General features: G+C 42.2%; 1 protein-coding gene across 8 annotated transcripts in view; it reads left to right on the top strand.

The window, feature by feature from the left end:
* Nucleotides 1-26,768, top strand: part of HHAT (hedgehog acyltransferase) — a 283,748-nt gene extending 256,980 nt beyond the window's left edge. For 3 of the 8 annotated variants that reach the window (XM_061625296.1, XM_061625291.1, XM_061625292.1), the window contains one exon: nucleotides 25,361-26,765. In XM_061625296.1, coding sequence (XP_061481280.1) covers nucleotides 25,361-25,452 — 92 coding nt within the window. In that variant the 3' untranslated portion in view covers nucleotides 25,453-26,765. Of the gene's footprint in view, nucleotides 1-25,360 lie in introns of all 8 variants that reach the window. The other 5 variants (XM_061625299.1, XM_061625294.1, XM_061625297.1 and 2 more) reach the window with 3 other exon arrangements.
* The last annotated feature ends 663 nt before the right edge of the window (nucleotides 26,769-27,431 follow it).

The following is a 27,431-nucleotide window of genomic DNA, read 5'->3' as shown; positions in this document are numbered from 1 at the left end:
ATTGGTTGCCAGGCCCGGCCTCCAAGAGGTCTTCCGTATCTTTAAAAGTGGTGCAGGGGGAAGGGAGAGTTCCACCTTGTGGTTTTTCTCATTACAGGGTTGCAAGAACACCTGCACTTGGCTGACTTTCTCTTCTCCTAAAGATACAGGATCAGTCTCAGGCCTTGAACCTGGCAAACCTACCTCCACATGTTGCAGGGTGGCTGTCTGCAGAAAGGACTCCTCCTTGCGTGCATTTTGAAACTCTAGAAAATCAAGATTTCAAAGTAATTGATACTTCCGGACTGACCAACAGTTCAATAGAGCCCCACCATCACCCTGGAATACATGGTGGAAGATGGCAATGAAGATGAGGGAGTGAAGCTAGCACAGTCACACACACTCTGCACTCTTTTGCATGTTGCTTTAAGACCTATTCAGAATGACAGAATAGGGCCTGGGCCTGGTCAGTGTCTGGATGGGGGAACACCTGGAAATTCCCTGTACTTTGCCTTGAGTTCAGTGATGGAAGTGTTGGAAGTGGGGCAAGAGCAACTCCTGTTTTGTTCTTTTGTTTAAGCTCCAGAGGGAAGATAGGGCTGGGGTCCTCCAGATCGATAGGCTTTGTTTACCTTTTACCTGTGATGCCCTGTTCGGACTGCCTTCTGTCGCTAGACTGTGATGCCTTTAGGGAAGCTTACCTGCCTCTCCTTCTTCTGCCCTTTCCATTCCTTTGTCCTCCAGCTGACCAGGAGAGAGGAGACATTCCTTTGTCTCTGCTCTCTCTCCAAGCATGGGGCTAACTCCTACACCTGGGCGTTATGCCTCCAACTTAGCTAGTTAGTTAGAACTAGGTATGCCTTTTCTATCTACTATGTATTTCTATAAATAAAGTAGCTTTGCTTATTTTACTAAGTCTCCAGTCTCAGTGATGCTGATGCAGGGTAAAAGCCCACTTTCTTAGGCAAACGCACGCACACGCTGGCACACTCGCATTTCAACATCTGCTGTTACTGTCTGCTGCTGTGGTGCTGCTTTTAAACGAAATTAAGCAACACAGCTACACACAGCGCAAAAGGAAGAAAGACAGGATATGAGGGGACAATCCAAATCCCAGATCCCCAGGATCTGGTAGATCTCTGGCCCAGCTGGGGCTACTCTGGTGTAAGTCCCCAACCCTGGCTCAGTCAGAGATAGGACTGCTCAAATCACTCAGCCAGGCTCAGCCAGAGCTTAGCTGGCTCAGCTGAGACTGGTGTAAATCCCCAAAGAGGGGTGTGGCAGGGGGGACTTATGCTGGATCCTAATTCCATTCAGTTCAGTCATGATCTGGCAACCCGACAGAACTTACACTGGCAAAATGGATGGTGTAAGTCAAACTCTATTTTAAACGCTCTGTCAGGTTTGGGCGGGCTCAGCCAGCAGTAGCCTCACTCTTGAACAGGGTTTGGATCTGGCATAATTTACGCTGGCTTAACTTAATGTGTTTCTAGTGCTAGTCTCCTAAATTGTGGTGTGGTGGGAGACGCCGTCCCTTCATCAGTGTTGAAGCAAGATTCAACTGCCAGTCCAACTGGCTTCTGAAGGTGGAATTGGGAGCGGGAGTAAGGAACACCATCTTTTTTTGCCTCAGGCAGTGAAATGTCTTAGGCCAGCCCTGTCCATGTATGGGAACTGATCATGACAGAGCTGACCGGAACATTATGCTGCTCAGGGAATGTGGGAGCAGAAGAACAAAAAAGTAGCTTGACAACTTTTATTGCTATATACTGGAATGCATGCAATTAATAACAGATACGATTTCACTGGGGGCAGCCAACCTGTTCTATAATTTGGTGCAGGAAGAGAACGTCTTCCCATATCAACTTTTAGTACAAGAATGCTTTTAAATTGCTCCAGACGGTTTCTGTTTTTTATCCCAATATAATCCTGTCACATCAACATAAGTTCTCCTATGTGGAGTGGTTGCACCAAGCATTCCCTGAAATTTGACATGCCAGTCATAAAATTGGCCAAGTTGCAGTTTTTATTTAATACTTACTGGTTGCTAGAGTGTATTATAATCAAAATTCTTAAAGCCTCCTTGTCTCAGGATCTCCTTTCAAACACAAAGGATACACTGTGAGCTCAGATTCACAATAATGAAATGCTAAAACGCAGCATTCTTTACATCTGTTGTGACAATCCAGTTTCATGCATGACCGTACTTTAAATTAGAAGGACTTCAGTCAAATGAACAGTGCTGATTACAGAAAGAGAGAGATCCTGTCATTATCAGGGAAAATTACATTGATTTTCTATTTACACAGTAAATGGTACAAAGCATTTTATACTTAAGGTCATTAGAATTTATGAGAGATGATGGATGGCATGCCTGGGATGACACTATAAATAAGGCAAGACATAATTGGATGTACTGTTATTCCCAAACCAAATGGATAAAAAGATGTTTCCAGGTTCTTTTAAAATGGAAATAGGTATTGTACTGAATTTTTATAGCAGGAATACTACCTAAAAAATATACAGTGCCTTGCAAAAGTAATCAGGCCCCTGACCAATGCTCTCATATTACTGAATTACAAATGGTACATTGTAATTTTGTTCTGCATATTTTATTTTAAAACACTGGAACTTAAAAAACAATTATTGTAAGGTGACATTGGTGTTGGGAAATGTTTGTAAGAAACATAAAAAAATTCAGAGCTTGGAAGATTACTTTTAAAAAGTAATAAATTACAGTTACAGTTACATGGCCCCCCAAAAGTAGTAATTACCGTTGCAATTGCAATTGCTCTGAAAGTAACTGATTACTTTGCTTTTACTCAAAAGTAATTGCTACAATTACATTTTAGTTACTTATTAAAAAAATTGCCTACAAGGTGCTGGCCTTGGCTGCTGCACATCTAAGTAGCCTAAAACAACATTAAAAATAAGCACACACACACAGAGGGTAGTAGAATTTTTTTTTTATCCATAAGATTAACAGAATGGCATAACAGAATCTCACATCCCCTCACCCCAACCCCAGCAATGATGATACCCCAACACACATATTTTTGTATATATATATTGCCTCCAGCTCTTTTCTCCTTCCACTCCTGTCAATTGTTGAACAATTGTTTTCTCCACCCTGTCTCACTCTCCACCTCCTCCCTTGCCACCTCCTAAGCACCCATAGAGCATGAAGGAAGAACAACGCTGCACAGAAGCCCAATTTGAAGCACATGATTTTTATTCACAAATCAGAGGAGCAGAAGACTTCCCCTGCTCCCCCCCAAGTAATGCACAAAAGTAATGCTGGAAACATTACAATTGCTCCTCAAAAGTAATGAAGTTACTACTCGTTCTATTACCAGCAAAATATAATGAAGTTACCCACTCGTTACTGAAAAAAGTAATAAATTACAAGTAATTCGTTACTTGTGACTAGTTACTTCCAAGCTCTGAAAAAATTAAACATGTTGCTTGCATAAGTATTCAACCCCTGAGCTGTGGAAGCTCCTAGTTTACACAGATGAAACTGCCCTATCAAGGACACAGTTACCTTACCATTGGCCTCTACCTGTGAACCATTAAAGTTGCTGTTACATTGTCAGGATAAAAACCCCACTGTTGAAGGATGTGGATCTGAAGGAAAATGAAGACCAAAGAGCATTCTACAGAAGTGAGAGATAATGTAATACAAATGCATAGATTAGGAAAAGGGTACAACATAATATCCAAGTGTTTGGATATCCCAGTGAGCACAGCTGGATCACAGGAAGTGGAAGTTGCATCACACCACCCAGGCACTGCCAAGAAAAGGCCGTCCCTGAAAACTCAGCACTCGAACAAGGAGAGTTGTGAGAGAAGCCACAAAGAGGCCAACAATCACTTTGAAGGAGCTACAGAGTTCAGTGGCTGGGAGTGGAGTAATGATGCACCAGTCAACCATATCAAGAGTTGTACATAATACTGGTCTGTACGGGAGGGTGGCAAGAAAGAAGCCATTACTCAAAAAGTACCATCTGAAAGCACATCTGGAGATTGCCAGAAAGCATGAGAGTGCCCTAGCTGCAATGTGGGAAAAGGTTTTGTGGTCAGATGAGACCAAGATAGAGCTTTTTGGCCAAAACTCAAAGCGCTATGTGTGGTGCAAACCTAACACTGCCCATGCCTCAAGACACACCATCCCTACAGTGAAGAATGGTGGTGGCAGCATCATGCTGTGGGAATGCTTCTCATCAGCAGGGATTGGGCATCTTGTTAAAAATGAAGGAAGAATGAATGGAGCAAAATACTGAGAAATACTGCAAGAGAATCTGCTTCAGTCCACTAAAAAACTGGGAGGAAATTCACTTTTCAGCAGGACAATGATTCCAAGCACAAGGCCAAAGCAACATTGGAGTGGCTCAAGAACAAAAAGGTGAATGTCCTACAGTGGCCCAGTCAAAATCCTGATCTCAATCCCATTGAGAATCTATGGCAGTCTTTGAAAATTGTGGCCCAAAAGTGACATCCAACCAACCTGAATGACCTGGAGTGAATCTGCCAAGAAGAATAGGCCAGAATCCCTCTGACACTGTGTGCAAAGGTGGTACATACCTACCCCAATGAATTAAAACTGTTATTGCAGCGGAAGGTGGCTCTACCAAATATTAATGTGTAGGGGTTGAATACTTATGCAAGCAACATGTTTTGGTTTTTTATGTTTCTTACAAACATTTCCCAATATAAAACCAATGCCACTTTACAATAATTGATTTTGAGTTTCAGTGTTTCAAAATAAAATACCATACAAAACGAAATTACAATGTACCATTTGTAATTCAGTAATATGAGAGCATTGGTCAGGCATCTGATTACTTCAAGGTACTGTAACTCTCAGTGGCCAAAAACACAGAAGCAGATGGTAAATGAAAATATTAGTATTGACAAAAATACAGTTTGCTTACTGATGCCATTTGTGCACCACCTGATCACTATGGTCACTGTGTTCCCAATTCCTCATTCAAATAATCAAGGGATGGGCTTTTTTATCAACCAAGCTTCCAATATACCATGAAACCAAACTGTTGTTAAAACTGACAGCTCAGTTACTCAGAAGTAGATCCCACTGTGTTCAGTGGGGCTTACTTCCAGGAAAGGATGTATAGGATTGCAACCTAAGTCAAAGAGAACAGCTATACTTTCTGGTAGTTATGCAGTTGGTCTACAAATTGATATGTTTGTAGACATAGCATATAAACAGGCATGGGAGGGGAGAACAATGGGATGTAGTGATGGATGGAACAATCCACCTCCAGTCTGGAAATAGCACAGTGATGGGATTAAGTTGACATCAGAAAAAGCTCAGAATCGGGTCTAAGAGTAGAATGGGCCTCCAAGCCATGTTGCACGGCGCTGGCTCCTTGGCCACAGTTTCTGCTGCTGGTATTTCTGGGGAGATGGTCATTTAGATTTTTAAAAATTCATGGCAGTTCTTACAAATCCTGCACCATAATTACAATATAAAACCAGGGATTAACCAGGGTTTGCACTACCATAGAGGGAACCTTATATGCATACAAACATACATACATAGGGTATCCATCACACTGACACCAATCATACAATGGTTGGGGTACATGGCTAACGGATATTGGCATCTAGGGAGCAGAGCTAGCCCACTCATGCATGGGAGCTCCTTCATGCATTGATAGTATTGAACACCTGGGAAGGGCTAGGATTCAATCTCTTTGCTCACTACAAGATGAAATTGGAAATGGCACCCCTGGGAAGAAGCTTGGTCAGCAAACACTGTTATGCCAGCAACTTTTTCTTGTCTGGCCAAGTTTATTTTGCCTTTGTTGCAAGAGGGGATCTGCAGCTGCCACCTTCCTTGCCTAATGGCATTGCTCCTTGTACTGAAATAAAAGCACTCTATGTGGAGTTCTGGCTTGGGGCAAGGGACTCCTGTTAGGAGCTCCCTACCAAGCCAGCTTCTCACACTTCTCCTCTCTTAAGAACAGGCACAGGGATCTGGCTTTGTTCCTGGCTATGTTCTCTCTGCCTCCACTTTATCCAGTCCCCTAGAAGCTAATATGCTTCTGCTGGGAATTCATTTGTCGGGGAATAGGTTAAAATAAGGACTTGAAAGTTTCAAATCTCGCAAGAATCTCTGATCTCTGTGCATGAGGTAGATTGCTGAAAGAAAGTAGCAACGACTGTTCCTCTTCTATATCATCAAGAACTCCATCCATAAGCTGTGGCACTTCTCTCAATAGTATTTTAATTGGACTTTCATGAGATTTTAAAACTGAGGCGTCTTTATTTGTAAGTTTTCCTGTAATCTCAGTTTTCAGATGAACATTAGAGTCAGGATAATCAGGATGATCCTCATTTTGGGTTTTTTTATTCTGTTGGTAGGGATCGAATAATGGAGTAGAGAAGGGAGTTCGGAAGCCTGATTTAGGAATCTCTGGTGATTCTAAATTAATCAATGGGCTGCAGATCGACTGTCTTTCTGCCCCTTGTTGTGTAAAAAAAGTATCATTCATAAGATTCACTTGCTGAGCTTGATTTTCAAAGATTCTAGTGACAGTTATACCCTGGTATGTCGAAGCTGTCTTATTTTGCCGAATATACTCCGCGGTATTACGTGAGTTAAAAGAAATCAGGGCACGAGCCTTTTGTCCATCGTAATATAGATATTCCACCTGTTTAATTTGATGAGGTTTTAGAGGTATTAATCGGGCTTCTTGTAATATTTTATTTAGATGTCGTTTCCTTTCATCAAGGAGAATAACTCCTCTAGGTTTGGGGTAATTCAGAAGCGCCAGTTTATAGGAGTTTAAAACCAGATTCCAATATGAGGAAGGTTTCGATTCTTTAATATCTTGCTTTACTTTCACTTGCTCTTCCTCTTTCTCTAGTACATCAAGCCGCGGGTCTTGTTGTGGAATGTAGTCAGTCTTCCTGGTGTTAGTAAGACAGTTACTTGGTAAAAGTTGAATTGAAGGTACTTCCTCTTCACGTTGCTTAGGTTTGTTATCTTTATTTTCTTTGCCTGTTCTGCTTGTTCTTTATCTAAGAGATCAAAAAGTCTCTTAAAGTTCATTTTGTTTCCTTTAGGGTGCTTTTGCGTTTTTATATTTTTACTTTTTTTTACATTTAAAGTACTCCGTCTGGGTCTTCTGTTAAGATTAGTCGCTTTCGACTTAGTTTGTTCCTTCCTGGGGTAATTCTCCAGTGTGAGGGTGGCTGTACTAACGGGAGGAGGTAGCTTTCTTCCCTTTAACGTAGGTGAAGTAGTAGATGATTTTTGTTGGAGTTCCACTAATATTGTTAGTAACTTGTTACATTCACTTAAGAAGGTCTTTACTTTTTCCAATTCAGCCGCATACATAAAAAGCCACCCCTTCAAGGATAGATCTTGTCCTAGATAGAGATCAAGCTCTGGGATAAGGGTATTAGATCTTTCTGTGCCTGTTAAAAACCCCATTTGGTCATCCTCTAGATGTAGAGAGGTCTTTTCTGAGAAACATAGCTGGCATATTTCTGTTTTAACATTTGAGTTACCTTTGTTTCGACAGCATTCTACTATTCTGGAAGTACACTGGTTAAGACTGGTTTTGTTTTGACTTCCTTTTTTATCTCAAGGCTGTATTTAAAAAAAACAAAATAACAATATCACTTTCTTTCTATCTGCATCATTCAAATTTTATTGGTCCCTCTTCCTGTCATATACACAATGCAGGTTGCTGACTGTGCAGTTTTGCAATCTCATCCAGCCTGGCCCCTGATTCGGTGATGTTTAAACTCAAATTAAGTTTAAAAATGTCAGAAACAAATGAAGCTGATGATTTCTTTTGGCCACTGGAAAAAGAACAGGTTCCTGTGTGTTAATCAGTGTTGCTGACAGTGGAGGTCAGATTTAGACCTACATTTTGAATTGGATATTATAGCAAATACAAATACAAAAGGGGGGAAAATAGAGCTGCAAGTCAGCTACATGCCACCTACTGTTAGGCCCCCTGGGGTCCTTTTCAGCCTGCAGAAAAGCCATTATTGATCACAGATTGGTTAGGATCTAGGCTCTTATCTTCTTGGGTAAATCAATTACTGAAGCAGCTGTTTAAAGCTGAGTTTTCTCAAAAAGCTGTGGAAATTGTAATGGAAACTCCTGAGCCTTGCACTCTGCATTTCACTTGCTCTGCAGTCCTTCTTTCATTAATTTGCATGTGCCTCTCAAAGCTTGGAAAAGAAAATAATGACAGCAAGGCATTGTTCTTTCAAGAAATCTTCTGCTGGCAGTGCAGCGATCTGACAAAGCACAAAAAACGATTTGGGGCCAAGCTGAGTGCTGGATTTCATGCAGCCTGTTTTTGAAGTGCTTGCTGCTTTACACTCTGCTGAAGATCTATTGCCTGCCACAAAGAATATCCTGCTCCAAGTTTTGCAACATTGATTCACTGCAGGAAATGGTTGCTTTCAATTACTGGGCTGCTTTTAGCTTTGGCAATGGCAGCCACACCTTTGATGACATGTATGGTTTGATGCACAGTTGCCATCTACATTGTGTAGAGGATTAAAACTAGAAAACAACTTGGGAGCCAAATGCCATCTTTTGTTATCTGCAGCAAAAATAGGTGCTTAGGGATTAGCAAAGGGGCTTCTTCTATGCATCACATGGATACGGTATATGCAAGAGCCTGTGTAATAGTGGTTAGAGTGATGGGTCTAGGACCTGGGATACCAGGTTCAAATCCCCACTCAGCCATACTGTTCACAGGGTGACCTTGGGCCAATCACAATCTCTCTGCCTAACCTATCTATGTAGTGAGGATAAAATGGGGAAAGGGGGAAACCATTTAAATCATCTAGAGGAAAAGTGGCACATAAATTTAACTAATTATTAAAATAAATATCCTACTTTGTGTAGTGAGTAACTCATATGTGATCCCCTGCCCCTAAGAGTTTGGGATGATGAGCTAGTTTTGCATATCCTGACCACTCACTTTTGTGCGTGGATTCCCCCTACCCAACCCTGAGCAAGATCAGGTTGGGGAAAAGGTGTTTCCTAATTTATTTTTTTACAGACTTTCTTGTTCTTAGTCAAAGGTCACCATCATCCATTAATAAATGGAACACAACATCCAATGGATACATCAGTAAATAAACAAATATGGTGAACAAATGATTTAAACATGGACTTTAATGCCATCCCTATATATCAGATGTGGTGAACCTTTGGCTATCCAGATGTCACTGAACTACAATTCCCATCATCCTTGGCCATGCGTGTTGGAGCTGATGAGAGTTGTAGTACAGCAACATCTGGAAGTCCAAAGGTTCCCCACACCAGCTATATATCACAATAAAAAAATAGATAATAGCAAGAAAAAAATAAAAAACTCTCTTCCTAAGATATTAAATATCAAGATGACAGAAAACAGAAGACATTCTATTGAGTTATATCCATCTGAGTCATGCTTGGAGTAGACCCCTTGAAATCAATGGAACTAAGTTGGTCATGTCCATTAACTTAAATGGGTCTAACTCTCACAATGACTTAGTTTAATACAACCCAAAGTCTTAACATGCCAAAGTCAGATTTGGGTTTCTGCATGGTGGAGTAAATGCTGTGACAACATACCATAACGAACCATCCATCACTCCCAGACAGCAGGCTGCAGAGATGCTTAGTGTTTCTAACTCTGGTTGGTGTTGTAGACTCTTCCTTTTCTATGCCTTTTATATTTTTGTGCACAACCCCTTTTGCCCATCCATGCCTCATTACCCTCTCCAAATGGATTGCAGCTTTACCAGACACACTCCTGAAATACTGTCAGTCAGTTGGAAGATGGGCTTTATAAGTCAAAACTTCAGTGGGGCTTCTGCCCCAGATTTTCATACTGCCCCATGATGAAAGAAATGTTGGTTAGTGTACATTTGCTTAATTAATGGATTGATTAATTGACTAAATTGAAATACATACGACTCAGTGTTCCTTTTCATGTTTTATTTTTCCTGCTCTTATTGCTGTAACAAGCCAGAACCAACATAGTTTCAAAATGTGTCCTCAGCTGAAAGTCGCAGTAATTCGGTTAGGCTCCTGCAAAGTAATAAAACTAAAATGTTAACTGTTCAATTCAGGAATTAAACTAAGTAAAAGCTGCATCACTTGGAAAGGAACCAAGTGTTCCCATCACCTGCCACCCAATATTTTTTAACAAGCTGAAGAACTGCTGCCAGTCAGAGTAGATGATACTGAGCTAGACGGACAAATGGTCTGCCCTGGTATAAGGCAGAGTCCTGTGTTCCTACAATGCAGTGCAATGAATGGCTGAAAGGCACGGAGAGATGTTTAGAGCCGTCTCTGTATTCCCTTGGCTTGCACAGGATAAAGCTGGATAAACCATTTGACCACTCTGCCTTTTGGGTTATGTGTGTTTGGGGTGGGGGGACAATATAGCATAGCAGTCCTACTGAACATGGGGGATGTGGTAGGATTCTGCCCAATTTGGATTTAGTACCGAATTTTCCATTGATTTGCTTACTCTCTATCATTGCAGATTGAATTTTTATGTAGCAATTCTCTAGTTATTTTCGAAAAAACCTGCCTCTAAAATAACAATATGAAGCATGATGATTTTATCAATATTTCCTTTCATTTATCAATATTTCCTTTCATTTATCAATATTTCCTTTCATTTATCAATATTTCCTTTCATTTATCAATATTTCCTTTCAAAATAGCGATATGTCCTTTCAAACTATCGATATTAATATAAATATTTTTTCTGAGGGAAAAGAACAGATCAGTAAAGGCAGTGGCCAGCGGACAAAGAACAAATTTGAATTGATATTGGCTTGTCAGGTTGATGGAATGCCCATCCCTATTGAACCCAGGAAGCTACCTTATGCTGAGTCAGACCGTTTGTCTGTCTAGCTCTGACTTGCCTACACTGACTGGCAGTGGCTCTCTAGGCTTTCAGACAGAGATTCTTTCCCAGCTCTACCTGGAGATGTCAGAGATTGAACCTGGGACCTTCTGCATGCAAAGCCAATTCTGTACCACTGAGCTATGGCCTATCTCCAAAAAGCAAACAAAGGGACTTTGGAAGCTGCCTGATACTGAGTCAGACTATTTGTCTATCTAGCTCAGTATTGTCCACACTGACTGGCAGTGGCTCTCCAGGATTTCAGACAGGGTTCTCTCCCAGCCCTGTTGGAGATGCCGGGGATTGACCTTCTGCATGCAAAGCAGATGCTCTACCACTGACCTACAGCTCTTTCAGAGCATTCATACTGTTGAGCTTGGTATGTCCAAAGGAGCACAGCTTTATTTTTCTCCTGGCTATTATGGAATAGCCCGAGGATTTCTAATACGCAACCAGTTCTTTTAAAAATGATCAAAGCTGCATACACTTGCTCAGATTTGCTCTGGAGATGCCGCAGTGCAGGGAAATTCAAAGCTCTCATTAGAATGCCACTAATGCTTTGCCCATTGCCCATGGCATCCTAATGAGAGCTGGGACTCGCCTCTGCAGCAATGGTGGCGCCTGCATTTCCACAGTCAACTGCACCATGGCTAAGATCTCTACTCACTAGAGCTGAGCCAAAATTTCTCAGGATGTTCTTCTGGGAAAATTTCTGAGATTTTTCTTTTTTCTTACCTCCTAGAAAAAGAGGGCCATTTTGATTAGTAATCTGTGATGTTCCCTGCCAGTTTCTGTGGTGGATGATATGATGCGGAACAACCCTAAGTCCAATTGTTATTTATTTTATTTTTTATTTTTGTGTTTCCATTTATGAATCACTTCCTACAAAGTATCTCAAAGCGATTTCACAGTAAGGACAGCAACATCACAAACAATTAAAATATAAAAATAATAAACTTTTATGATTATAATTTGTTTTTAATGTTGTATTTTCAGTTGTTGTGCCCTACCCAGAGCATGAAGGGCAGGTGAATGATTTTGATGATGATGTGTAAAAACTATTTCAAATCCAATACAGATACAAACTAGGATAAAGAACCTATGCGGATCCTATGGGGAAGGGCTGTAGCTCGGTGGTTGACTATCTGCTTTGCATGCAGGAGGTCCCAGGTTCAATCCCTGGGATCTCCACGTATTTATTTATTTTATTTATTTTTTATTTAAAATATTTATACCCCACCCTTTTTCCAAGGAACTCAGGGCGGCTTACAAATAAAAAGCATAATCAATTAAAAACAAGCAATATACAGTTTAAAACAATTAAAAATAGATTAAATCAGTAAAAGTTAAAAAAGACAATATTAGTTAAAAGCCCGTCTGAATAAAATAGTCTTAACCTGGGCACGAAAGGATGAAAGTGAGGCAGCCAGTCGAACCTTGCTAGGGAGGGAATTCCACAATCTAGGGGCAGCCACTGAAAAGGCCCTATTCTGTGTTTTTACAAAGCAAGCTTGTGAGAAAGATGGAATATTGAGCAGGGCCTCACCAGATGATCTCAAAGCTCGGACAGGGTCATAGAGGGAGACATGATCTAACAGATAGCCTGGACCTAAGCTGTATAGGGCTTTATAGGTTAAAACCAGTACTTTGAATTGTGCTCGGAAACAGATTGGAAGCCAGTGGAGCTGGTACAACAGCAGGGTTGTATGTTCTCTGAGCCCAGCTCCAGTTAACATCCTGGCTGCAGCTCTTTGTACCAGTTTAAGTTTCCGAGCAGTCTTCAAGGGCAGCCCTACGTAGAGCGCATTACAGTAGTCCAATCGGGATGTAACTAAGGCATGTGTCACCATAGTCAAGTCTGACAGGTCAAGGAACGGGCGCAGTTGGCGTACCAATCTTAGTTGAGCAAAGGCACTCCTTGCCACAGCCGAGACCTGTGCCTCCAGGTTCAAGGCCGAGTCCAGGAGAACTCCCAAACGGCGAACCTGTGATTTCAGGGGGAGTGTAACCCCGTCCAGCACAAGTTGGATCCCTATTCCCTGATCCGCCCTTTGACTAACAAGGAGTACCTCTGTCTTGTCAGGATTTAATTTCAGCTTGTTCACTCCCATCCAATCCATCACTGATACCAGGCAACGGTTCAGAACCTTGACGGCTTCCTTAGTTTCGTTAGATGGAAAAGAAAAGTAGAGTTGGGTGTCATCCGCATATTGGTGATTTCGAACCCCAAAACTACGGATAACCTCTCCCAGCGGCTTCATATATATATATATTAAATAACAAGGGGGACAGAACAGAGCCCTGGGGGACTCCATAGGTCAAAGGCCAAGGGGTCGAACAGACATCCCCCATAATCACCTTCTGGGTTCGTTCCTCTAGGAAGGACCGGAGCCACCTTAAAACCATGCCTCCAAGTCCCATCCCAGCTAGGCGACCCAAAAGGATACCATGGTCGATGGTATCAAAAGCAGCTGAGAGGTCCAGCAAAATTAACAGGGACACACTCCCCCTGTCCATTTCCCTGCGTAGGTCATCCACCAAGGCGACCAAAGCCGTCTCAGTCCCATAGCCGGGCCTGAAACCAGATTGAAAGGGATCTAGATAATCCGTGTCATCCAAAAATCTCTGGAGTTGGGTCGCCACCACCCGCTCTATTATCTTGCCCAAAAAAGGTATATTAGAAACTGGGCGATAATTACCTAATAATGAGGGGTCCAGGGAGGATTTTTTCAATAAGGGTCTTATTACTGCCTCCTTTAAGCAGGACGGTATTCTGCCCTGAAGTAAGGAGGCATTAATCACTTCCCTGACCCATTCAATTAGTCCTCCTCGGGCATTTTTTATAAGCCAGGAGGGGCAAGGATCTAATATGCAGGTGGTAGGATGCGCCTCTCCAAGGAGTTTATCCACATCCTCGGATTGAAGAAGCTGAAAAGAATCCATTCTAATTGAGCAAGTAGAGGCCAAAGTTACATCCACAGAGACTGTATTAACGTTGGTGTCTAAGTCAGAGCGAATCTGAGTGACTTTATCTGCAAAATGTCGTGCGAATTCATCACAGCGGACTGTTGCATGGTCACTATCATATTCACAGGGGTCAGAATTTAAGAGGCCCCTGACCACTCAAAACAGTTCCGCTGGACGAGACTTGGCAGACGCAATGGAGGCGTAGGGTTAGGAATGTTCCCTGTCTGAAATCCTAGAGAGCTGCTGCCAGTCAGTGTAGACAATACTGAACTAGATCAACCAGTGGTCTGATTCAGTAGAAGACAGCTTCCTATGTTCTATGTTCCCATTGTGAAGGCTGCTAAATGGTAGGCAGGCTGTCAGTCCAAGTTGCTGCTGTTGACACTTGCAGAGCAGCAGCAACAGCAAAACAACTTTAGAACAAAGAAAGACGCTGTGCTACTGCCACTACGAAACTTGAGCCCCGCCCATGACTGTTGGAGAACTTCAGCTCTCGTTGGCACCACACCTGGCTGCTGGTCAACCAACACCACAACAGCTACATGTTCACCATCAAAAGTATTTATTTATTTAAAAATAAGATTTCTTGCCTGCCCTTCGCCCCAAAGTCCGAGGGTGAGTCCCAGCAATTATAAAACAATTATAAAAACAAATAAAGCCATTACCACAATAAAACAAGTAAAATCATTTCAAATGGAACCGAACTGCATGAATTCAACAACAGAGGTGGGTCCCACAAAACAAAATATCTTAGCTGTCAAAGGCCAGGGTAAAGAGGTGTATCTTCAGCATATGGTTAAGGGAGAGCACCTCTGTGGGGAGGGAGCCCCACAATTTAGGGACTGCCACAGAGAAACCCTCTCCTGGGCTGCCATTCCCTGCACTTCTGGTGGAACTACCAGGAGAGCCCCTCTGCGGAAAAGATTGGTAGGGATGGAGAGGGTATTTCACATATTTGGGGCGTTTAGGGCTTTATCACTAACATAACAAATTTGAATTAAACTATAAAATTCGGTCCTCCAGGAGGCAGTGATGGCTTTAAAAGAGGACTAGACAAATCCATGGAGGATAAGGCTATTAATGGCTGTTATGTTTATTTTAATTATTTATTTATATTTCCATTTATAGACCCCTTACTATCTGAAAGATCTCAAAGCGGTTTACAATGGAATACACAAGGTACAATAAAAACATATCAAATTAATTTACAAAGTGAAATACATGAACAATATCCATATACATAAACACAGTATAAAAGCCAGAGGAGGCCTCAAGGGACCCAAGTGCAAAAGATTCAAACACTGGAATTCCTTGAATGGGCCTCAGGAAGGATGTATTTGCAGCTGATACTCTGAGCTCTGATAAACCAGGCAGGTGATGGGGATATAGCACCCATCGACAGAGTTAATGTGATCAGGGAAAACAGCGTCCAAAAACAATCTGTTCCCTGAGCTTCCATGGTCAGATGTCTCAGTTTCTCCATCCACGAAGTGGTGTGCACGATCACATTCCAGTCACCCCAATGCACCGCCTTTTCCAGTCGTCTTCTGCACCGACCAGCCTCCAACCGCAACCACCCAGGTTGACTCCTCATCCCACCCTGCCGCCTGGGCACTAGTCCTAGACAAATGGGTCCTGGATGAGATTAAATGGCTGCCAGGCCCGGGGACCGCCGCCAGTGCCACTTTACCGAGAGCCGCTGTGGCTCTTTTGGGTGTTCACCATGACCCCACCGCAACCACCACAGGAAGGGAGGCACTGTTGCTGGTTCACCACCGCCTCTGCAATGTTATGGCTTGCTTCCCTTCTCTGCACACCGACAGCAGCGAGAAGCTGAGGATCCACACGGCCTCTGTGCAGCTGTTACAGGTGGTCCATGTTCATGATGGTTATGTTCTAGCTCCACTGTTGGAGGCAGTATGCTTCTGAATACCAGCTGCTGGAATCCGCAGGTGCTGTTGCACTCGGCTTCTGCTTGTGGACTTCCCATAGGCACCTGGTTGGCCACTGTGAGAACAGGATGCTGGACTAGATGGACCATTGGCTTGATCCAGCAGGCTCTTGATATGTTCTTAATTGGACCCAGATGCTAACTGGCGACCAGTTGTGAGCTGTGAGGGGTAAACATTTACAGTAGGTTGGGGATATTATGTAGTTTCTTTGTTTATAAAAATACGTAACGGGATTTAATTTATTTATTTATTAATTATTAAATCTTTGCTTACCCACCTTTTACAATAAGGTCCCAGGGACGGGTTACAACAATATAATATACAATTATAAAAAGAAGCAAAACAGTTGCAATTGTTTTTAAAAAATGAAGTGAAGAAAAAAAAGACCATCCTTCCAAAACAGAACAGTAGAGACTGAGCCAAAGAGGTGGGTCTTACAGAACAAAATACATTACCTGCCATTGCTAGTGGGGTGCTAGCAATGTGCATCTTTAGCCCACAATGAAAGCTATGCAGTGAAGATGCCAAATGCACCTTTGTGGTGGCGGTGGGGGGGGGGGTTGAATCTGTCAGTTTGGGTTTCTCTCAGTTTCTCCTTTTTCCAGTCTTAAGTCTGGTTCTCCACTTCCCACACCAGTTTGTGGGGTTTTTTTAAGTCCTCATGAAAATCCGTCAGCATTTGTGCAAATTTCTCCCAGTACACACATTTATATGCAATTTTGCCCAATATACACATTTCGCAAAGCAATTTTCTCAGATAAAACACATAATTTGTATGTTATCTTCACTTGTATATGCATGTTTATGCACACTTTCCTCTAGTATATACATGCTACTTGCCTGGAGAACTGCAAAATGCAAAGAAGTGTGAATTTTGAAGGATTTTATTTATTTATTTATTAAAATTTATATAACGCTTGATTGTTAAAAACCTCTAAGCGGCCATGTTTCAGTTTGCGTATTGTTTCAGAAAGTGCAAGTTACGTAGGTTCACTTTTAAATGCAAACTGAATTGAATTTATTTCCCATCCCTGCTCTATGGGGCAGTTCCATAATTGGGGCAGGGGGTTTGTTCCACCTTTTGACTCTATAGCTGAGACCCAAGGGGATTGGTGATGATGTCCAATTAAATCAGGCTACATATTTTAATCAGGCACAAAACTTTTAATGCTATCAATTAATGTTGCAGTCTTAGTTAATGAGAAGGATTGGGGTTGTCAACATTATACACACACACACAGATGCACGCACACCTGACAGGGCTTTTGTGTCTTTAAGAACTGTGAGCCTATCATATTTGAGCAAGTAAAACTTATCCTGACCTATGGGTGCAATGATGGGGAACATTTCACCTACTGAATATCTGTTTGCCATGCAGCTGTTAAAGACAGAGAAGCCCTGCCAAAGAAAATAAGCAACCTCGGCTGTTTATATAGGCCCATAAAAGTGACTAGCCTGCACAGTATTTTACTAGCCTACTAGGAGTTAGCAGATGAGGGATAGAAAGGCCTCTGCATTTCTGTGCTGGGCATGGAGAAAGAAGCGTCCCTTCTCTGGCAGCCCACTTGGTTGCTATGCGGAGTGCAGAGGAGAGACAGATTGCTCCATCCCTCCTCTGCCAGCCCTCTCCCTTGCCTGCTTGCAATTCCACATACTTGTCACAGCTTGGGGGCTCTTTATTTTATTTTATTATTCAATTTATATCCTGCCATTCCTCCCAATGGGGGCCCAGGGCAGCAAATAACAAGTCATAAAACAGGAAAAACATCTTCAAAAATATTTTAAACAAAAACATCTTTAAAAAACATCTTAAAAACAATTACAATACAGATGCAGACTGGAATAAGATATCTACTTAAAAGGCTTGTTAAAAGATACTTCTGGATCCGTTTTGTTGCTGGAGGCACAAGCTGCAACCCTATCTGGATAGGGATAACCTAGCTTCAGTTGTCAATGCTCTGGTAACCTCCAGGTTAGATTACTGCAATGTGGTATACACTGGGCTATCTCTGGATACAGTTCGGAAACTATAGCTAGTGCAGAATTCAGCAGCCAGATTGTTGGGCGTGACCGGAAGGTCTGAACATATGACACCAATTCTGGCCTGACTGCACTGGCTACCAATTAGTTTCTTGGCTCAATTCAATGTGCTGATTTTGACTTTTAAAGCCCTACAAGACCTTAAAGACTACTTCTCCCCATATGAACCAGCCCAGACCCTGCAGTCTTCATCAGAGGCCTTTCTCTGCATGTGGGAGGTGTGGAGGATAGCCACTTGAGACCAGGCCTTTTCAATAGTGGCCCCCTGTCTGTGGAATGCTCTCCCCAGGGAGAAGCAACTGGTGCCACACTTGTCAGTCTTTAGGTACCAAGCTAAGACCTTTGTGTTCTCTCAGGCGTTTAGCAGGTAAGCCTCCTATGGAGATGCTCATTTTTAGTGGGGTGGGACTTGTCTTTATTAATATGCTGCTAGATGAGCTTTTTATGTGTTTTTTATTCATTGTTTTAAATGTTTCTGGTTTTAATTTGCTTTTATGTTGTGTGTTTTAGTTTTTCAAGTTACTTTGAGACACTTTTTGTATGAAGCAACTAATACATGTAAATAATGATAAATTATATCATATATCATAAATGGGTATTATTAATAATAATGCCATTCCTTTTCACCTATAATACAAATGCTGTGACCCTAAAGCAGAATCAAGAATCCAGTTTATGATTTCCTGGGGAAATCAGGAAACAGGAACCGTACTGAATCAGTGTTGCAGTTAATTCTTGTTAGTTTTGCTGTGAGCAGCAATAATCATAGATGCTTTCTTTGCTCTCATTTTGCATTCCCCACTTCCGTCAACAGTGAGAATTCCCAGAAGCAGCATTCCTAGGGTTAGTTTCCTTCAGATGAGAGAATTTATGCTATTTTGTAATATATTAGCATAGTGGGAGAAACAGGAATCCCTCGGCAGGCAGCAGATCACCCAGAGAGCTACTAGTGCTCCACCCAAGACTGTGCCTCCAGTTTCAGCTAATTCCAGTTAGAAATTCAAAGGGTTCTCATTTGCTCGGCCTCTGTCCATCCAAAGCTGTAAGCTCATATTTCTCACCCACGTGTCCTACAAAGCACAGATCTGAGATGTCCATCCCTATATGAACATTGGCCATTCAGATGACCATCTACAGGTATTCAGGTTATTGTTGATATTCTTTCCTCACAGTCCCAAGTCACTCATTCAGTGCTACACGAGCTGCTCAATCCAATGTCTGTCTATTCAACAACATTAATTAAAATATTTATATCCTCCCTTTCTGTCTCATTTCTGAGACATACAAGGCCGCTAACATCACACTAAAAAAAAAAATCTTATGCTCCTCACACTTTTTCTTAACTTCTTCTTTGTTTGCTTGCTTGTTTGTTTTATTTTTGCAAATTAAAATGTTTGTAGAATGGATGGACTGCCTTCAAGTCGATCCCGACTTACGGCTACCCTTTGTTGTTGTTGTGTGCCTCCAAGTTGACTACGACTTTGTTGTTGTTGTTACAAATCGATTACAACTTATGGCGACCCTATGAATCAGTGACCTCCAACAGCATCTGTCATGAACGATCCTGTTCAGATCTTGTAAGTTCAGGTCTGTGGCTTCCTTTATGGAATCAATCCATCTCTTGTTTGGCCTTCCTCTTTTTCTACTCCCTTCTGTTTTTGCCAGCGTTATTGTCTTTTCTAATGAATCATGTCTTCTCATGATGTGTCCAAAGTATGATAACCTCAGTTTCATCATTTTAGCTTCTAGTGATAGTTCTGGTTTAATTTGTTCCATGACCCAATTTGTCTTTTTTGCAGTCCATGGTATCCACAAAGCTCTCCTCCAACACCACATTTCAAATGAGTTGATTTTTCTCTTATCCACTTTTTTCACTGTCCAACTTTCACATCCATACATAGAGATCGGAAATACCATGGTCTGAATGATCCTGACTTTAGTGTTCAGTGATACGTCTTTGCATTTGAGGACCTTTTCTAGTTCTCTCATAGCTGCCCTCCCCAGTCCTAGCCTTCTTCTAATTTCTTGACTATTGTCTCCATTTTGGTTAATGACTTTGCTGAGGTATTGATAATTCTTGACAAGTTCAATGTCCTCATTGAGCTGTATTCAGAGGGGGTTTACCATTGCCTCCCTCTGAGGCTAGTCCTCCCCAGCTGGCTAGGGCCTGCTCAGCTTGCCACAGCTGCACAAGCCAGCCCCTTCCTTATCCACAACTGCCAGCTGGGGGGCAACTGGGTTCCTTGGGACTATGCAGCTTGCCCACGGCTGCACAGGTGGGCACTCACTGTGGGGGTGATCTTTAGCTGGTCTTTGACACCCAGGAGACACGAGCAGGGATTTGAACTCACAGACTCTGGACTCCCAGCCAGGCTCTCCTCCCCACTGTGCTATACCAGCTATTGTTTGTAGAAATCCAGATAGGAACAAGAAGAAACTAGAATATGGTGAGAAGGGAATGTAACAGTCAGACTCAAATGATGTCACCATAGAATTAAATGCCTCTGTGATGACCTGCATGTCATCCTGTACCCTTCTCTATAATCAAATCTTAAGAATACACGAAGCATTCATTTACAGCAGTCATTTCAAGGGTGCTTTGGCCTTACTTAAAACATTTAGTCCTTGCAAATCTGTAATGATGCATTTCATATCGAGTCTAAATGGAAATATTGTAAGAGAAATTTCTTTTACTGTTGCTTGAGAGCGCTGTTCTTTGTTCATCCTTTCTTTTCCTCTCACCCTGATGCCACCTCCAGAGACTGTTTAAATGAAAGGACACCTGAGTTTGCTTAACTTCCTTCCAAAGCATTAGTGTTTTGCCAAGACCAAAGAGAAAACCATCTTTTCTTTTAAAGTCACTCTGCGTTTAACCTTTTTTTTTTTTTCCTTTCAGAGAAAGGGAGATAAAAGAGAGAGCTTGAAACGAATGCAGGTTATGAAACTGCAGTGCTGATGGGCGGAGCTTGTATCAGTTCAATTACATAAATAGGCCTAAAGGCCCAAGAAAAGGATCTGCTGGGATGCTGTCTAGCACCATGAGATCTGCTCTAGCACCCTAATCCAAGTGGCTGCGCTGGTGGGTTTTGCCTCTCTGGCTCATTGCAGGTCACCACTTAATGTTGTAGTCATCCAGAGATGAACATACCCCAAAGATAGTTAACATCCAGCAGGTGATTATTCCAAGCTGGGAACCAGCCCATCAATTTGTGGGACTTCCACAGGTGTCTTGTGCACTGAATGGTGTGGCATGGAAGATGGTTGCACTTTAATGTAACCTTTGATTTTTATTTTTTTTATTTTTTACACAGTGGGCCACTGAGGCAACACTGAAGAGATCTCCAGATCACTTGCTGCAGTTGGCAGGTAGCTTTCAAAAAATATATATCTAGTGGTTCATTTTTAATAAAACATTTAGGCTCTGGGGCATTTTAGGAGGATAGGAAACTAATATACAGAGTCAGACCACTGGTCCATCCAGCTCAGTATTGTCTACCCTGACTGGCAGCACCTCTCTAGGGTTTCAGGCTGGAAACTCTCAGACCTACCTAGAGTTGCCAGGATTGAACCTTGGACCTTCTGCATGCAAATCAGATGCTCTACCATTGGACCACAGCCCTTCTCCACTTTCCCTACTTTGGAAGCCACAAAACACTCCATTCTGGCTTTTTTTTTGTTGCTGTCCTGTCCTGCTGCCAACATGTTCAAGCAGTGAAAGTGAATCCCTACACCACATGCCATGGGAGAAAAATAGTTACTTATATAATGGGTTATTCATTTGGGATGTCTGGAGAAAACAGGTGAACAAATGAAACTGTCTCATACCAAGTCTGACTATCAGTTCATCAAGCCCAGTAGTGTCTACTCCAGGGGTAGCCAATATGATGTCTTCCAGATGTTGTTGGACGACACCACCAATCAAGGTGGCCAATGATCAGGGATGATGGGAGTTGGAATCCAGCAATATCTGTAGGGCACCACTCGTGTACTCTGAATGGCATCAATCTCATGCGGGTAGCTTTCTTTGGCCTGCTGCCTGAGATTATTTTAAGTGGAATTTTTATCTCCAAGCATTTAATACCCTGCTTTTTGAGTCCAAAGAACTATCCAAGGAGTTTACATGTTATCATGACCCCTGCAGTTCCAACAGGGTCTGGCCTGGGGTGGCAGTCTCAGACACACAAAGAGGAAGAGGAGGGAACAGAGGATGGGGGGACAGTCTTGGCAACCCAGGATGGAGGGTGGGAGTTCTGCCCCTTTGACTCTAGCTGTTAGGGATGGAGAGGCAGACTTGATGGCTCCTCCATCCACTCCTTCCGTGAGATGGAGAGTCTCATTAGGAAGTGGGGGGGACTTGATCATTCGGGGGATGGCGGAACAGGAGATGGAGGTTTAGCTGGAGCCAGAGAAACAGGACACCATCCCATTGCTAGAACCTGTCACCATCTTCGTTGATGGGAACAGACCCACCCTCCCCAGGGAAGCGTCCTGCAAGCACACCATTCCCGCAAGGGGAGGAAATCTTGTGAGTAAGCTCACCACACTTGTCAGGACATCTTCGTTGCTTCTGTCTAGTCTTGAACATCTGGTTCCGCTCTCGGACTCTTGTATTGGGTCCCCTGTATCCTGTACCTGCTGCAGAATTTGTACCATTGCTCACTTGTATAAAGCTCTCTCACCTACTTACAAGTAAGAGCTGCTGTTGTGTTTTGGGACAAGAGCTAGGACACATGTTTTAACAAGAAGTTTAACAAAACGTAATAAAAATGAAAACAGCAGAAATTAAAACAACCATGAAAGCATAAAACAGACACAAATTCAAAATGTAAAAGAGTGATCTTAAATGGCTTGCCACTGAAAGGCCAAGCAGACTTGGACCCGTGCAAGGAATAGCATTTTATTGCTGGGGTGCCACAACAGAGGAGGATCTGTCTCTGATCATCAGCCCCTCTCCATCCGCTTCTGAAAAGGAGAAGGGCCTCTGGGGATGGTCTTAGTAGTCAAACAGGTTTTGTTTAGCTTATTAAATGTCTTAAACACCTTTTTCTAAAAGAAGGCTCAGGCCAACTTACAGCAATAGCAGATACAAAATTTAAAAACAGAACAACAGTAAAAAAACAAACAGTACAAGCAGAAACCATAATATAATAAAACCATTCCACCCCAACAGAATAACTTCAGGAATAACCAGTTTCACAAAGCCAATAGTGATAATAATGGCCCATCACATCCCAACAAGTGACTGGGAACAGAGGAATATTTTAACCTGGCACTGAAAAGATGATACTGTCGGTGTCAGGTGGGCCTTCCGGGGGAGAGAATTTTACAAATGGGACCACTACTGGAAATACTCTCTAGGTATCTCACTGCGAGCCTCTTTCAGAGGTTTATGCAGGTGTTGCCAGAGTTTGAACCTGGAAGCTTCTGCTTGCAAAAATATGTTTCCCATTGACTCACAGCCCTCTTAGATCAAGCATTTGCCGTTTTTCCCCTAAGCTGCAGTGAATATTAAAATATTTTTTTGAAAAGTAGAATTTTCAAGGAGATACCTGGAGGGAAAACAAACAGCCTCAATGAGGAACTTAGGTGGAAACAAGTACTCTTCCAACAAATACCTCCCCCTGGAATTTATTTTTTTTGTTTGTTTGTTTCTTAAATTTAGATCCTGCCCTTCCTCCCAGTAGATTCACTGGATTTCATAGCAACTGTGTAATCTGTTGTTGCAATGGCTTCCGTGAGTGCAGTGGAACTTCTCCTTCCCCCATATATCCCCAAATGTACTCTGGGGGCACACAGGGGGAGGAGAGGGAGGGGAAGTGGGGCTGTAAGAAGGCAATAATTTCCAATCCACTGCAGTTCTGCTTCCAACAGAAACCATGTTATTATTCTCACTGTCCACTCTGGTGGAATTTTACATAATTAATTACATAACTAAGTGCATAGGATGGTATTTAATGCTAGGCCTACTTAGAGTAGACCCATTAAGTTAATGGACATGACTAGAATCATAGGATAGTTGAGTTGGAAGGGGCCTATAAGGCCATCAAGTTCAACCACCTGCTCAATACAGGAATCCAAGTTAAAACATACCTGATAGATGGCTGTCCAGCTGCCTCTTCAATGCCTCCACTGTTGGAGAGACCACCACCTTCCTAGGTAAATGGTCCCATTGTCATACTGCTCTAATAGTTAGGCTAACCTAACTGTTTCGACAGTGGTTAGGCCTCATCTTGAGTACTGCATCTAGTTCTGGACATCACACTTTAAGAAGGATGCAGATAAACTGGAACAGGTTCAGAGGAGGGCAACAAGGATGATCAGAGGAGTGGAAACAAAACCCTATGAGCAGCGACTGAAAGAACTGGGCATATTTAGCCTTGAGAAGAGAAGACTGAGGGAAGATATGATAGCACTCTTCAAGTACTTAAAGGATGCCAAACGGAGGGCCAAGATCTCTTTCAATCATCCCAGGGTGCAGGACATGGAATAACAGGCTCAAGTTGCAGGAAGCCAGATTTTGGCTGAACATCAGGAAAAACTTCCTAACTGTTAGAGTGGTACGACAATGGAACCAATTACCTACGGAGATGGTGAGCTCTCCAACACTGGAGGCATTCAAGAAGCAACTGGACAGGTATGCTTTAATTTGGATTCCTGCATTGAGCAAGGGGTTGGACTCAATGGACTTATAGACCTCCTCCAACTCTACGATTCTATGATTCTATGAAGTTTTGTGAGGGAAACTATCAACAATTACGTATTCTGTGTGGACTGAAAAAAATCAATAAACATTTATTTTGTTCACTCGATTGATTTCCATTCCCAACCTGGGATGTATAAGCGAACATCACAATTTCCATTTCCGTCTGAGTTCTCTGACATCCCTAAGGGGAAGTTCCATTGCACTTACAGAAGTCATTCCGCCTGCACAATGTTGGATTCAACCTGAGGTAAGTGGAGTGAAGGAGATGGGATTCCTGTTTTAGCTTCTTCAGATAGGGGTTTCCTTTTCTCTTTGATGATTAGCAGCTTGTAGAGTTTTATGGCTTGGTGTCATTTTGTAGGGAAGACAAAATACTGGTTCAGGATCAAATTATGCAAAAATCCCACTTTGATCCCATAATTTATGTTACCCAGAGTTAAGTTGACTAGCTCTGCCTTTTGCTCCAAGCATTCATGAATTTTAGTACTCTGGGTGATATTCAACTCAATAAATGTGCAAGCACAAGAATTACCACTAGTGCAATGTGACTTTCCTCCCCTCTCCTCCTCCCATGCATGCCCTGCACTGTCCCTAAATCTGCACCAGAGGGTTGGGGGAACATCCAGAACAGATTGAGGGGGCACAAGGGAGAAGGAGAGGGGGGAAATGTTCCATTGTACAAGCAGAAATCTTTGCACTGATGGAATGATTTACTTAGCACTACACTGACTACAACCCCAAGTGTCTAGCTAATCTCTCTCTCTCTCTCTCTCTCTCTCTCTCTCTCTCTCTCTCTCTCTCCTCTGTATTCACAGGCTGGCCCTGGGCAACACTCTCTGTTTTTGGATTCCTGTATTGCTGCTCTCATATCGGGATTGAATGGCAACATACCCACTCCAGGCATTAGCAGTTACCGGAAGGGATGCCATCCAGGCCTCTAATGAAGTGACCTTTTAATATATGAATTGTACACTTTCTCAGGATACACAACCAGCATCCCAATATGCGCCTTTTTGTCTGGGGGTGTATGAATTCCTTGTCAGTATGCAATTGCCAAAACCAATTCTGGAAGTCATTGTAAGATACATCATTTTTAAAAAAATCAATGCAAACTTTTTAAAATGTATTTGTCAGGATGCTATTTATATATCAAAACCATTTGAAGATGTATTTTTAATATGGATCTATGGGGATATATAATCTGGGAATGGCTGTGATCCAGCCAAAGGTAAGTATTTTAAGGCTGCAATCCTTTGGTCCCAACAGGGCATAGGACAAGGAAGTTCATCTGCCTTTGTTCACCCTGCTCCCTTTTGGGGGGGGGGAATTGCCCTGCATTGACTAAAAACTACAACGGTGTGCTAGCACCATCTCTGCACCCCTCACCCCAAAACTCCCACGAGTTTCTAAAACCCTTTGGTATTAGAAATTTTGACGAGAAGGCCGTTTTTGCAGTCATTTGGTCTTTTTTGTTTTTGTTGCATGTTGGAAGGCAAGAATGGGCAGTGTCTGGCTGACTGTGAGTTGGCGCACACGACATGCTAAGCCAAGCATGGGTGTAGTTGTTTTTGCTGCCATGCCATGCTGCACTTAGCCAGATTTTGTCTGATCATCAGGAAACACTTCCTAACTGTTAGAGCAGCACAACAGTGGAATCAGTTACCTAGGGAGGTGATGGGCTCTCCAACACTGGAGGCCTTCAAGAGGCAGCTGGACAGCCATCTGTCAGCTATGCTTTAAGTTGGATTCCTGCATTGAGCAGGGGGTTGGACTCGATGGCCTTATGGGCCCCTTCTAATTCCACGGTCCTATGATTCTAAGATTTGGGTAGCATGTCTTGGAGTGGCAGTGCTACATTTTAAGGACAGATTATTTCCAGGCCTGTAAAGAACCTTGTTTTTTAAACAATGTTAACGTTTTGTTGTTTGAATTTTTGTGCACTGTATTCTTTTCTGATGTGTATTTTGTATGTGTGTTTATTTTATTATTCTGTGAGCCGCCTTGAGGGCCTTTGGCCAAAAGGCGGCATAGAAATAGAATAAATAAATGTCATTCAAACCGGGACTCACGGTTGAGCTCTCTCTTCACTAGGGATCAAAGGATCTGTCAGTTTGGGTTCTCTCACTTTCTCATCTTTCCAATTTTAAATTCAGTTCTCTACATTTCTGCAGCAATTTGCAATTTTAAAAAAATCCTTATGAAAATTAAATTAAGGATTATGAAAATCCTTATGAAAATTAAATCCTTATGAAAATTCTGCAGCATTTTAGCACATATTTCTCCTAATAAACACGTGTTTGTATGCAGTTTTGACTAGCACACACATTTTTGCAAGCAGTGTTTCCTAATATAATGCAGGTTTATGTGATTTTCACTAATATATTCATTGCTATGCATACTTTCCCTTAACATATGCACTTTTGTAAACATTGGTTGGAGGACTGCATTGCAAAATTCAAATAATGCAGATTTTGAAGGATGGCTGTGCTTTGGTTCTTGAGCTATAGCTAAGAACAAACCTAGGCTACTGTTTAGTTTGCCATGTCAGCAAAAAGAACTAGGGAGGAGCAAAGCAGTTGCAAGTCTTTTCCCAGAAGCCTACACATTCACACAGTCTTGCTAAGCCCAGGTTTGGCTTAGCATGTCGTGTGAACCAAGCCTGTACATAACAGCTCACAACTAGATCCTGTAATGTTTATGGAAGGCTGAAAGTGTCAAATGTGAAAGAAAACAAAGGAAGTTTGGAAACGGATTAGTGATGGATATGACTCACAGGACCATTTTGTTTTATTATTATTATTATTATTATTGACACTGTTGTATCAAAATGAATAAAATATAAATGTTTAAAACCTGTACTAAGACCATATTTGAAAGCAAGCCCAA

Source organism: Rhineura floridana, chromosome 4, assembly GCF_030035675.1.
Source record: "Rhineura floridana isolate rRhiFlo1 chromosome 4, rRhiFlo1.hap2, whole genome shotgun sequence".
In the NCBI taxonomy this organism is placed as follows: Eukaryota; Metazoa; Chordata; class Lepidosauria; order Squamata; family Rhineuridae; genus Rhineura; species Rhineura floridana.
Note: the sequence above shows the minus strand (reverse complement) of the source record. Positions and strands in the feature narration are given on the sequence as shown.